This window comes from Lipotes vexillifer, unplaced genomic scaffold (assembly GCF_000442215.2).
Source record: "Lipotes vexillifer unplaced genomic scaffold, Lipotes_vexillifer_v1.1 scaffold751, whole genome shotgun sequence".
Taxonomy (NCBI): Eukaryota; Metazoa; Chordata; class Mammalia; order Artiodactyla; family Lipotidae; genus Lipotes; species Lipotes vexillifer.
Window position 1 is genome coordinate 1,196,348 of NW_006799727.1, and position 13,495 is coordinate 1,209,842.

The 13,495-nt window shown below is 48.1% G+C and overlaps 1 protein-coding gene across 1 annotated transcript in view; it reads left to right on the forward strand.

Moving 5' to 3' along the window:
- Positions 1-12,601, forward strand: part of NRDE2 (NRDE-2, necessary for RNA interference, domain containing) — a 44,722-nt gene extending 32,121 nt beyond the window's left edge. The window contains exons 9-14 of the mRNA XM_007471889.1: positions 2,488-2,663; positions 4,933-5,319; positions 6,100-7,028; positions 8,545-8,683; positions 11,886-11,957; positions 12,476-12,601. Of these exons, the coding sequence (XP_007471951.1) occupies positions 2,488-2,663; positions 4,933-5,319; positions 6,100-7,028; positions 8,545-8,683; positions 11,886-11,957; positions 12,476-12,601 (1,829 nt within the window). The remainder of the gene's footprint in view (positions 1-2,487; positions 2,664-4,932; positions 5,320-6,099; positions 7,029-8,544; positions 8,684-11,885; positions 11,958-12,475) is intronic.
- The last annotated feature ends 894 nt before the right edge of the window (positions 12,602-13,495 follow it).

Genomic DNA, 13,495 nt, shown 5'->3' on the forward strand with positions numbered 1-13,495 from the left:
CGCTTCCTGTTAGGCTGTGATTGGTACATATATACATCTGTCCACAACCATGTAACTTTTTGAATTACTGATGTAATAAGTTCTGGTATCTAAGTCTGATATGTAACTCACAGGGTTAATTTCTGTTATAGTAAGTTTCTCAGCATGATTAAAGGATTACTTCAAATGTAGACCTTTAGAAGAAGGTGATAAATAGTTAAATCTGTTTTCTTCTTTGAGGAATTCAGAAGAGCCCTGGGTAGAATATTGGGTTTAAAATGCTGGTACACGTATCATGCATTTCTATTTTTTGAGATTTTTGCTTGTTTGTTATTTATTTTGAAATACTTATAGACTCACAAGAAGTTGGGAAAAAAAATACACAGGGAGGTTTTGTGCACCCTTCACCCAGCTCCCTCCAGTGGTAGTGCTGCAGACAGTAGCACAGCCAGGAAATCGATGCTGGTACAATCCACAGAGTTTATTCAGATTTCACTGGTTTGACAGACACTCGTCTTTGCCTGTGTTTGTTTCGTACTTTATGGTTTTACCACACGTGCAGCTTCACGTAACCACAATCAAGATACAGAGCCACTGCATCGCCACGGGGCCCCCTATGCTGTACCTTTCTTGCCACACCTCCTCCCCGCTCCCCCCCACTCCTACCACTGATCTGTTCTCCACATCTATTATTATATTACTGTGTTATTTCACCTATGTTTATATAAATGGGATCACATGGCATGTAACTCTTTTCAACATTTTTAATTGTAAAACACACACAGAATTTACCATCTTAACTATTTTTAAGTGTACAGTTCAGTGACATTAATTACATTCAGACACTTGTGCGACCATCATCACCTCTATCCACCTCCTCAACTTTTTCATCTTCTCTAGCTGCAACTCTGTACCCATTAAGTATTAACTGTCCATTACTCTCCCCTCTCCTAGCCCGACAGCCACCACTCTGCTTTCTGTCTCTGAATTTGACTATTTTAAGAACGTCATATAAGTGGAATCATTCAATATTTGTTGTTTTGTGATTGCTTATTTCACTTAGTATAATGTCTTCAGGGTTCATACAGTATGAAGCATGTGTCAATATTTCTTTGCTTTTTAAGGCTGAATAATTTTCCATTGTATGTATACACCACATTTTATTTCTCTCTCCATCTATGGATGGACACTTGGATTGCTTCACCTTTTGGCAGTTGTGAATAATACTGCTATGAAGGTGGATACACAAATACCTGTTTGAGTCCCTGCTTTCAGTTCTTTGGGGTATATACCCAGAAGTGGAATTGCCAGATCATATGGTAGTTCTATGTTTAATTTTTTGAGGATCCATCATACTGTTTTCCATATCAGCTGCACCATTTTACATCCCCACCACCAGTGCACGAGAGTTCCAGTTTCTTCACATCCTCAGTAACAGTTGTTTTCTGTGTAACTTTTTAAGATGGGCTTTTACTCGCTTAGCAGAATTCCCCTGAGATCCGTCCATACTGTTGCATGTGTCAGCAGTTTCTTCATATTTATTGCTTAGCGGTGCCCATGGCATAGATGTACCACAGTTTGTTTCTCTATTCACCCTCTGTAGGACAGTTGAATTGTTGCCAGTTTTTGGCTATTATGAATAAAACTGCTGTGGGCATTAATGTATAGGTTTTTGTGTGAACATAGATTTTCATTTTTCTGGGATCAGCACAAGGAATATGGTTTCTGGGTCTTAAGTGCATTTTAGTTTTATAAGAAACCGCCAAACTGTTTTCTGGGTGGCTGCACCATTTTACATACTCTGTTTGTTTATTTTTAAATATTGAACTTTACAGAAGACTCAGACTTTTTTCCTTTCCTATTCTGCATGTTCAGAGTTAGGAAACATAGTGAGATAAAGTATAGGATATCTTGACTTGCTTCTTTTTTAAAAAAAAAAAGTGAATATGTGTCATAATCATAGGGCCACTGGCTAAAAATTCTGATGGCTTAAGAAAATCTAAAGCAATGCTCTCATTAAATGTCATTTAGCATTCTAGAAGTGTGTTGTACAGTACAGTAGCCACTAGTGACACGTGACTATTTTAATTAAAATTAGTTAAAATGAAATAAAATTTAAAATTCAGTTATTCTACCAGCTACATTTCAAGTGCCCAGTAAGTCACTTGTAGCTGGTAGCTATCATATTACTCAGCACAGAATTGGAACACTTTCGGCGTCACAGAAAGTTCCGCTGGGCAGTGCTGTCCTAAATATGTGTCATTCCCATTTTAATTGCTGTGATAGCATTAACAATCATCTGATTTCACCGGCTAACCTGCCGTTTTTTTCTGGGAACCTGAGTGATTATGGGAGAGTCTGCCATTGAGTGTCCCAGAAGGCTGGGCCTGGGTCTTAACCTTGGCTTTCCAGGTGCCCACCTCTGTAGCTGGCACAAGCAGGTAGATTTAAGTGTTGATGGTGGCTTTATTTGCTGGTTAGGTGTCTAGAAGTTTGATTCTTGCCTAGATGATGACGATGATGAACCAGAAGACGACGACCAGGAAATTAAAGATAAGACTCTGCCCAGGTGGCAGATCTGGCTTGCTGCTGAGCGGTCCCGAGACCACAGACACTGGCGGCCGTGGCGCCCTGAGAAGACCAAGAAGCAGGCGGAGGAAGACTGTGAGGACCCAGAGAGGCAGGTGAGCGCCGCCCCCCGCGGGGTCTTTGCTCTGCCCCCGTTCCCCTTGGGGTTTGGCTCCCCGGAAGGAGTCTGCTGGGCTCTCTTGGCACCTGCCTGGCTTGGGAGGTTCTAGCCTGCTCCTGCCTACGGAAACTCCCCTCTTTCCCGGAAACCGGGGAGACTTTCACTGGCTGCTACTGATGGGGGAGCATCGAGGCACTCGACCTGATAGTTCTTGTCCCCGAGGAGGAGGGTCGGCTCTGGTGGTCGGTCTTCCAGGTTATTCAGTTACTTTTTCACACGGAAGCCTGGGGGCTCAGGGTTTAAAAGCATGGAGTCACTGTCCTAGATTCTTCAACTGTGTCCACTTTCCCCACCCTACTCTTGGATCCTTAAAGATGGGTGGGTGGCTGGGTGTGACTCTGGAAGACAAGAGGGACAGGAATGTAGAGGCCATGTTGGGACGGTGGGTGTCCAGCTCCTCTTGCTGGGGAGAAGGTAGCATCTGTTGGGCACCTGTGCTCGCCAGGCACTCAGGTCACGTCCCTCACGGCTCTTGCGTGGCTTGGCGCCTGCTACTCTGTGCCCAGTGGCCAGCAGCTTTGGAAGTTTTACATTAAACGAAAGGAAGAGATTCTTTTGATACCTGGAATTGAGCCACTTTGACAAGATACCGACTACAGTTGACCCTTAAACAACGAGGGGGTCAGGGGCACCGACTCCCCCAAGCAATTGAAAATCCGAGTATAACTTTGCAGTCAGCCCTCCGCATCCGTGGTTCCACATCTGCGGATTCAACCAGCCATGGGTCACGGGGTCCTGTGGGACATGTTTAGTGAAAAAAATCCGTGTGTAAGTAGACCCGCCCAGTTCAAACCCGTGCTCTTCAAGGGTCTACTGTGTGCTGCTTGGCATGCGACAGGTCACAAGTACAGTCTGAGAGGTTATACAGCAGCAAGGCTCCTGAGCTTTGACCTGCTTGCTCCCTACACATCACGTGCCGTGAGAGTGGAGACTTTTCCTGGTTCCGTCACTGCTGCGTCACCAGTGCCTGGACGAAGCTTGCCCAGTGGTGAGCGCTCAGTTAACAGTCCTGGATGTGGAGAGTATTTCTTTGATGCCAGAGCTTCGGCTCCAGGCAGAAGGGGTCAGCATGAGTGAAGGAACCAGAGGGCCGGGGATGTTCGAGGAGTGGCCAGAATGAGAAAACAGAATTGGGAGGAAGGACGGAGGTGGCCTCTGGGCAGGAGGGAAGGGCCAGCGCCCAGGGGAGTGGCTGCTCACCCATCGTGAGGCGAGCCTGCCCGTGAGCCTGCCCGTGAGGTCCCCGCCCCGCCGAGCTGAAGTTTTCAGGCAGGGTGGGTGGGCTTGGTCTTTGGTGTTTGATGGCTTTACAGAGTTCATGGTCACCCTTCAGAAGTTAGTTCTCAAGGCTCAGCATTTTGGCGGTTTCCTGGAAGCTCATTTCTGGAGCAAACTACTGCCGCGAGCAATTTCTTAGATTTTTTTTCTCTAGTCAAAGCCTGGAGGAGAAAAAGCTTTCTGATTAGTTGATGGTTTTGATAAGCTGAGTCCCAGGTAGTCCACTTTTATTGTGCTCGTGTTTTGATTTCCTCTTTGCTGAGGGCCACAGAGACCAGTCAGATAAGCAGGACCTGAGACACAGTGTAGTCCCCGTGGCCTTATATTTTAAAGTTGTTACGTGAAGTCAGCTACAAACAGTTACAGTCAGTATTAGGCTCTTACAATTGCTTTTAGCATGGTCTGTTGCTCCTGCAGTTTCCTTTTTACTGTGCTGCTGTTTATTTTTGAGCATATTTTTCATTTCCTGAAGCAATTTTATACAAAGAAACAACAAAGTAGTAAAGTTCTTCTATCTTAAAATAAAAATTTTTCACAATTGTAACTTATCAAAGTAACTAGAAAAGCAATTTTATGTGTTCTCAGAAGTGAATGTAAAAAAAAAGATGTGATTTTAGATTTCCTGTGAATCCGTTAGGAGACTTTGAAAGTTTCCACTTTGGTGTCCTCTCCTGTGGAGGATTCCCAGGACTTGTGAGATGCTGCCGGCGCTGCAGGACCCCTGGCACTCACCCTCCCGCCCTCAGCTTGCCTTGGGAGGCCTCTAGCTTTTTTGTGTCTTGCAGACAACCTAGCTCCTGTCTGTTTAAAATTTAATTTGAATAATGTTGACTCGTAAGTATATCCCTATAAAAAGAATTGTGGAAAAGTTTTTGAAGGCTTTTTTGTTTGTTGCATTCGGTCACTTGATTTTGTCTTTGTTTCAGGTGTTGTTTGATGATATTGGTCAGTCTCTGATCCAGCTTTCCAGCCCAGATCTTCAGTTTCGGCTGATTGCAGCCTTTCTGCAGTTCTTGGGTGTGCCTTCCGGCTTCAGCCTTCCGGCCTCCTGCCTCTATCTGGCCATGGATGAGAACAGCATCTTTGACAATGGACTTTATGATGAAAAGCCCTTGACTTTTCTCAACCTTTCATCTTCCGGCGTCAGCTGTGTCGGACGCACGGACCAGCTGGGTTGCCGGCACTGGACCAGGGGTCACAGTCGAGAGGGCGAGGAGTTCATCCGCAGCATCTTCCACCTCGTGATGCCTTTGTTTTCAGGCAAGGAGAGGTCTCAGCTCTGCTTCTCCTGGTTACGGTACGAGATTGCAAAGGTAACTCCGGCCTCCTCCTCCCCTGTGTGAGGACCTCACTTCCCGTCGCTGTTTGTCAGTGGGATGGCCAGGCTCTTGGTGTTCTTCAGGGCTCTGGACCACAGCACCTCCTCCTTCGGCGACCCAAAGGCACCGGGTGTGCGGCTGCCCCTTCTGAGGGGCCACGGGGAAGAGGAGGAAGGTGGGAGTGAGTCCAGCGCGTCAGTGACGGGAGCTGTTTGTTGTGTTGACTCTTTATTACCAGATGTCTGTGATTATGTGAGAAGTTAGTGTTAAGGACCAAGCTTAAGCTTAAGCCAGGTTAGAGGATTTACGGGCTTATTAAAATAGATAATATAAGCTACTTACGTATGCTGCTCTTCATTATCTGCTAGAAGTTCGTCTAGGGTTGACTCCTCTGCCCTCTGCTGGCCACCGGTTAGTATTGAATTATAAAACCCAAAGTTCTGATGCTTTAATTGCAGGTTGCACACACCAGGCTGTATTATTAAAATAGTGCCTGGTAAAATTTGGTGGTCATCTATCTTTGGAGAAGAGCATGTGGAGTATATAAGCCTTCTCTGTAGGGATTTCAGATGGAAACCTAGATGTGTTCATTTTGGGGCTTCTGCGGCCCTGGTGGAATCCTGATTTGTTTCTCAGAGAGCCTAAGTGTTTAGCAGACACGTGATAAAGGAAGGCAGTGAAGACGCCTTGTGTGGCTTTCTGCAGTTGACAGTACAAAGGGATTTCTTTAATATCACAGAGCACTTGGAGTCATTCTTTTCTTTTTACCTTTAGGTCGTTTGGTGTCTGCACACTAAAAACAAGAAGAGATTAAAATCACAAGGAAAGAACTGCAAAAAACTAGCCAAGAATCTCCTTAAGGAGCCAGACAACCGCAACAATTTTTGCCTCTGGAAGCAGTACGCGCATCTGGAGTGGTTGCTCGGCAACACAGAGGATGCCAGAAGAGTTTTCGATACAGCACTCGGCATAGCAGGGAGCAGAGAACTGAAGGACCATGAGCTGTGTGAGCTCGGTCTCCTCTACGCCGAGCTGGAGGTGGAGCTGTTGCCAGACGTGAGAGGGGCCGCCCCAGCCCGAGCCATTCACATATTGACCAGACTGACCGAGAATGGGGCCTACGGGCCCTACACTGGCCAAGTCTTGGCCGTTCACATTTTGAAAGCTCGGAAGGCTTATGAACACGCGCTGCAGGACTGTTTGGGGGAGAGCTGTGTCTCCAATCCAGCTCCCGCCGATTCCTTTAGCCGCCTGATTAGCCTGGTTAAATGCTTTATGCTCTTCCAGTATTTGACCATAGGGATCGACGCTGCTGTGCGGATATATGAGCAGGTATTTGCGAAACATAAGGTTTCTGTTTCCGCAGAGGGCCCTGGTCTGGAGGGCAGTGCCAGCCCCCCGAGCCTGAGCAGTGTCCTTGAGGCCGTTACCCTGATGCACACAAGCCTGCTTAGATTCCACATGAAAGTCGCCGTCTACCCTCTGGCTCCTCTGCGAGAGGCTCTCTCGGAGGCTTTAAAGTTGTATCCGGACAACCAGGTTCTTTGGAGGTCGTATGTACAGATTCAGAGTAAGTCCCACAGTGCCAGTAAGACCAGAAGATTCTTCGATGCGATCACCAGGTCTGCCAAACCCTTGGAGCCGTGGTTGTTTGCAATTGAAGCTGAGAAAATGAGGAAAAGACTAGTGGAAACTGTGCAGAGGTAATTATAGAGCATCTTGTCTATGTGTCCAGAAACCTTTATGCAATACTTGCCGTGTTCCCACCACCCACTCGGCCTCCAGAATACAGAAGTGAATGCGGCCTGGACCTGGAACGCCTGCCGGGGGGTTTCTCCGTGTTGTAGAAAAACATGGTGAAAAAGGAATAAGAGACTTGCAAGTAGCAACACCTTTCATCAGAGGCTCCTGTGGCTGTCTCCCTAGGCCATGCTTTTTGGGATCCCTGAGCATTGCTTATGGTGCATGAGTGGTGACTGCCAGGTCTTCAGGTGTCTGAGAAGGTGTAGTAAAAGCATGAGGGTAAGAGCACAGGCTCTGGAGTTGAAATCTGGAGTCAAATCCCAGCTCTTCCACTTAACAGCTGTGTGATCTCAGACAAGTCAGTTCATGTCTCCAGTAGGTTCCCCCTTCTGTAAAATGGGAATAAAGACCTGCCTCAGAGGGTTGCTGGGAAGGGTGAGTACCGGGCACAAAGAGAGTGCAGACTAATTACTAGCCTCTGTTATTATTACTGATGATAACAGTGTCATGTTTTAAATGTTTTTTTGTTTTTTTTGGATACAGTATTTTATATCTGAAGGTTAAACGACAGGCTTGGGAACATATTGGCTTAGGCATCATTGTTCCTTCCAGAAGCTTTGTTGTTACTTCACTCTGACCTTAGAAATCGAGTGTTCAGAATTGCCTCTGAATAGTATTTCTTTCTCTCTTTTTTTAATAAATTATTTTTAACTTTTATTTCCTTCTTTTCCTTCTTTCCCTTCCTTCCTTCCTTCCTTCCTTCCTTCCTTGCTCCCTCCCTTCTTTCTACGTTGGGTCTTTGTTGCTGCACATGTTGGGTCTTTGTTGCTGCACGCGGGCTTTCTCTAGTTTCATTGTGCTGTGCGGGCTTCTCACTGTGGTGGCTTCTTGTTGTGGAGCACAGGCTCTAGGTGTGCGGGCTTCAGTAGTTGTGACCTGTGGGCTCTAGAGTGCAGGCTCAGTAGCTGTGGTGCAAGGGCTTAGTGGCTCCATGGCACGTGGGATCTTCCCGGACCAGGAATCGAACCCGTGTCCCCTGCATGGCCAGGCAGATTCTTAACCCCTGAGCCACCAGGGAGGTCCAGAATAGTATTTCAGTTTACTTGTTTTTTATTTCTTCCATCAGGATTTCATTCACTCTACTTTCAACTGAAATGTCTTTCTTTCCCATATGGTAAAATTTTCACTCTGCTGATGAAAGGGTAGGTTTTCCTTAGAAAACAGAGAAGCAAGGAGTTTGTGTGCCTTCTAGGCAGACCCAGTGTGGCGGAGACACCACAGCACCTCTGGCCCTGGAGGAGGCACATCATACTATATATATCCTGCACCCCCGTGTCCCCAGACCTGGGCGCAGCACTGCCTCCGACGTGCTCAGATCCAGTTGTCACTGACGTCTGCTGTCACTGACGTATCTCTTCCCACTGCAACATAGGTGTGGGAAGTTGTCTTGGAGTTACATGAGCTTTTGTCTTGCAGGGTAGATGGTAGAGAGGTCCACGCCACCATTCCCGAGACCGGCCTGACGCATCGGATCAGAGCCCTGTTTGAAAATGCGATGCGGAGTGACTACGGCAGCCAGTGCCCCTTACTGTGGAGGATGTATTTGAATTTTTTGGTAAGAACAGATGCGGAGTTTTTGTGTTTATGCAGAGCTCTGCTTCCTCCTTCGTAAGTAAGCGGTGCGGGTGTCCAGCAGCCCGCACCCCTCTCAGCCTTGGGTCATCCTGGGGGCGTCCTGGTGGGATGACGTCAGGTCCCTCAGGACGTGGGAGGGGTCACAAGTTGCCTTTTCTACTGGGGCCTTTGGTAGAATGATAGCGAAGAGTGATGCCTGGGCTGTTTGGTGCAGTAGAATGTCATGTGGCTTTCTCCTAGTTGACTTTGTTGAGTCAACAACTTGGAAATGGTCTAAGAGCTTTCATTTGAAAGAGACCTAAATTTGTTGCCGTTCTGCTTCGAAGAATTTCCAGGTCCTGATTCTGTTTTGTTACTAAAAGATAAGATTCAATCTGGAATGTGGTTTTTAAAATAGACCTTTCCAAAGCAACTTTGTTTTTACTTAAAAGTACCACAGTGATTGAATATGGTGAGACGCCATTTAGTTTTGTTAATGTGTTGTGCAGGCTGAAAGGTGGTTCCTGGGCTTCATTCCTGGAGTCTTGAATTGTCTTTGCCTTTGCTTAAAGGCTTGGCATTGGGCTGGGCCTCCTTTACTATAATACATCTGTTGCTAAGTTGCATGCTTTTTTAGAAACAATCTTCTAGGCCACTTGAGTGTTGTTTAGCTCAAGGCTATTATATCATATCATAGTAACCTCCATTGAATATTGTACCTTTCAGAAGCCAGGAGTGACCTTCCTGAAAAAGAAAGTAAATATGTAGCTCTCTGATTGTTTCCATAGGATAATTTCTCAGAAGTTGGTCAAAGTATTTGAACATTTCCCATTGACATTTGACAGAGTCGGGTGTAAAGAGATACAGAGAGTAAGTCAGGGGTTAGGAGAGGTTTGGGCCTCCCCCATCCTATTAGAGTCCAGAATTCATCGGGGAGCACCTCCCCTGACCTCTGAAAGGCCTGAGTAGCAGGGAAGGACAGATCTCAGGACAGCACACCCAGGACAAATGGGCACAATTTTGTGGGCAGAAGTCGGCATCAAGATGAATTACCACCAAAGTTTCTGTGTTTTTAATATGTTTATTCTTCAGACTCAAAAGCTCAGATTTTACGTCTTGACTCCCTTGTGTGAAATGGAAACCTTCAGAAGTCCAGACGCCAGCGTGGTGTCCGTGGGCACGCGCGGCCTGGACACGGGCCCTGCCTGTTACCAGAGGAGGCCACTGGGGCGCAGCAGGAGGGCTGGGTTCCCACTGAGCTCCACCCCTGTGGTCAGGCCCTCACTGAAGGAGCGTGCCAGATGCTCCCTAATGGTTCCAGCACTAACACTTTGGGAGTCTAAGCCAGTGAAAGACTTTAAATTTAAAAAGAGGGAGAGCTTGCACACTTGCCAATTTAACTTCTCCAGCCTTTTTTAGGTAGAGACAAATAGGGTGAAGTGCAAACTTGTAGTAATTTTACTGAGGATCTGCCATGAGCCAAGTCTGGGTGGACTGTAGACAGAAAAATTCTTGTTGACTTAGAAAAAAAGACTGGGACCATTAAGGAATGTCTGTCTTTTTGGAAGGATTAGCATCAGACCAAGAATTAATTAGAGCAGTGATTTCCCCTAGCAGTTTCTGAGGCGTCTGGGTGAGCTCCTAACGCTTTGATAAACTCAGTGAAAAAATCAAATTAGGGCCAAAATGTGAGGTGTAGGCTCTGAGTGCCAGGAGAGGGCAGGATGCCGTGGGGCCACTGTGGAAGGGATGTGTGTGGCTCTGGCTCCCTGGAGGAGAAACAGTCACTACCACGCTTTCACCTGGCGTTTAACCCTTTCATACCTGATGCAGCAAAGGCGTTTTCCAGTGGCCGACTGATGAAGGAAATAGCAGAGGGCAGTTCTTTCTCATTTGAGGCTAGCCAACTTACGTACCTGGATTTGCTGGATTCCAGGGTTAACTGTGAGTCTCAGAAATACAGTGGTTGAGAAAGTACAGGAGTACAGTTTTTCTTCTTTCAAGAACAAACAAAGCCTTAAGTGTAGTTACTGTTTTAGCAGAGGACATTGAAGTATTTTGGTGTGTGAAGGAAGGACAGCTCACACTGGCTTCTTGGGTATAAATGCAGAGGTCCAGCCTCAGAATGGCCGAGGCTCATACCAGGGAGGGAGGCAGGAGTCCCCCGGGCCACGCAGCTGACTCTGTGGGTGGCACTAGGAGGGGGTGAGGAAGGCCTGGGCCTTGCCGGCCTGAAGGTTATCACAGATGCTGGTTACAGCCCGGAGTTCCAGTCTTCCTGACTGTGGGAGTTAACCTGAAAGATCTGAAAAGGCTGTCCTTGGTAGTTAGAGGTCCTGAGCTGTGGATGGGGGTCTCTTGATGCCATCCCCCGCGTTTCTGAGAGGTCGGTCAACAGCCCTCACCGGTCATGTCTGGACATCATGCCCTGGCTGCCTGGTGGGCAGAGCCAGCGTCCGCTAGAAAGCTCTGCTGTGGGAAGGGGAAGTCTGGCGGAGGTGGGTGGGCAGGAAGCCCAGGAACAGACTTCAGCTCCGTGAGCTCGGCTTGTGTCCATTCACAGCTGCGGACGCCCGCCTGGGGAGCTGCCCAGTGGGTTGTGACTCCCTGGAGGAGGGACAGATCCTCCCTGGGACTTGGGAGAGGTCCGGGGATATGGAGGGGAGGACACACGCTGCTCCAGCTTCCACAGCAGGTGTGGAAAAAGCGCCTGTCTGTGAGTTGATACAAGATAAAAGGATTTTATATCAGTATAAAAATGTGCTTAGATTAAAAACGTGCTGAATATCTGCATGCTCTCAAACTGAAATTTTTGACCCGAAATTTGCTTTTGATAAGGTTACTGATTCAGTAATCCTGGTTACCTCATTTCTCTAAGATAGTTTTCAAAAAATGGCAAGTATTAAAGCAAATATTTTCTCCGTGTAACGTTATCACCCTCGCCTCATGCACAGGCCTCGTTCTAGGCACTCTTACTAATGCCAGGTGTGATGGCCCACAGTGATGGAGGAGATGAAAACAAGTCAGAAGTGTTATTGGTCAACTCCAGGCCCACTGAGACACAGCAGTGGCCCCTGAGGGCATCCCGTGGTACATGGACCCATACCACCCATCAGCCACTGTGGCAGTGCCCCGGGGGGATCAGTACTGGGATGGCCTTGGATTCTCTTTCGTCATTTTTGTATTTTTTCCCCTTGCCTCAGGTTTCCTTAGGAAATAAAGAAAGAAGCAAAGGTGTGTTCTACAAAGCACTTCAGAATTGTCCGTGGGCAAAGGTGAGTTCTAAAGGCCATGGTCTCTTCAGATTCCCAAGGACCTCCCTGCCAAGCCTCATCCAGTCAGTGTCATGGGGACAGGGCACTTCCCAGGCCTTTTCATAGTCAAAGTATCCCCTTTGGAGACGGAGGGGCATTTGTTTCCTTTCCCTGCACTGGAGCTGGCGTTTCATGGGAGTGTTGCTGTAGGCGGCTGGTGCCCAACATTTGCCCAAAGCTCAGCCCAGATGCTGAGAGCGTTGGGATCCGCGTCCCAGCTCTGCCCTGTACAGCCCAAGTCAGGAGACGTTCAGAGACCAGACTGATGGTGACCGCAGTGTCTGTCAACAGCTGCCGGCCCCGCTTTGGAAAGAGAGGGTCTCACTTTGAGTTTACTCACTTTCCCTCTGCTTCTGAGTTCAGCCCCTCCTGGAGCACGTCAAGGTGTTGCTGGGTTAGGACAGCAAGGGGAGCGTGGGCTGTGGCGGGGCAGCTGGAGGGAGCGGCCGGCTGACGAGGGTGTTGCCCTCCGGCCCCAGGTGCTGTACCTGGATGCCGTGGAGTACTTCCCCGATGAGATGCAGGAGATCCTGGACCTGATGACGGAGAAGGAGCTGCGGGTGCGCCTGCCGCTGGAGGAGCTGGAGCTTCTGCTTGAGGACTAGAGACCAGGAGGGGAGTGGGGCGCGCCTCCGAGGCCTCGGCGCCGGCCCCGTGGGAGCAGGAGATACCAGAAGAGACGGTGACACATGCGTGCAAGTGTGTGAAGACCTCTGCCTTTGGCGTTTCTTTCTTGATAGTTTGTGTCTGGGTAATTGGTCTCTCACCTCTTGCACATTGTTTGTGTGTGCAAATGACACAAAAGCCATCGTTTTGCATATTATATATGTATGTGTATATATGTGCATAGACAGGAATCATGCTAAGTGATAACTGGACCTGTCATGGTTGGTGTGCGAGTTCTCGTTTGGTCCACTCTTCCCCTGCCCAGCCAGCGCCAGCCCTGCTGGGGTGAATGTACCTTCTCGGTTGGCATCCTTGGTGGTCCTGCCAGGTCTCCTGGGTCTTGCAGTCAAAAAGAAAAGGTCTGGTTACTCAATACTAGGACTTCCTCCCCTGGGCTGGTTAGCAGATTTTACCCTTATCTTCAGACCAGAGCAGTGGGGAGTCGTTTAAACCTTGGTATTCTCACCTGTATCAAATGTGTTGAGTTCTCATTACTCCCTGAACCCTACTCAGTGACGTCCTCGACTATGGCCCGAGCAGCCAGCATCGCTTGGGAGCAATGTAGACCCTCAGGCCCCTCCCCAGCCCTGCTGTCAGAACCTGGGCTCTAATAGGACGCCCTGTTAGGGGACTTTGTGTGTACGTTACCGTGTAGAAAGCACTGCCTGAACAAATAAGGACCCTGCCGCCGGGGAGCTCACCAGCAGCCATTCGTGGAGAATGGAGCGAGCTCCTTCCTACCAAACCCAGTGCTGCCTGTGACACGTGCCGAAGGTGGCTTTCAGCGGTGTTGGCCACGCTCTCATTCTGATTTCCAGGAACTGAGTTACATT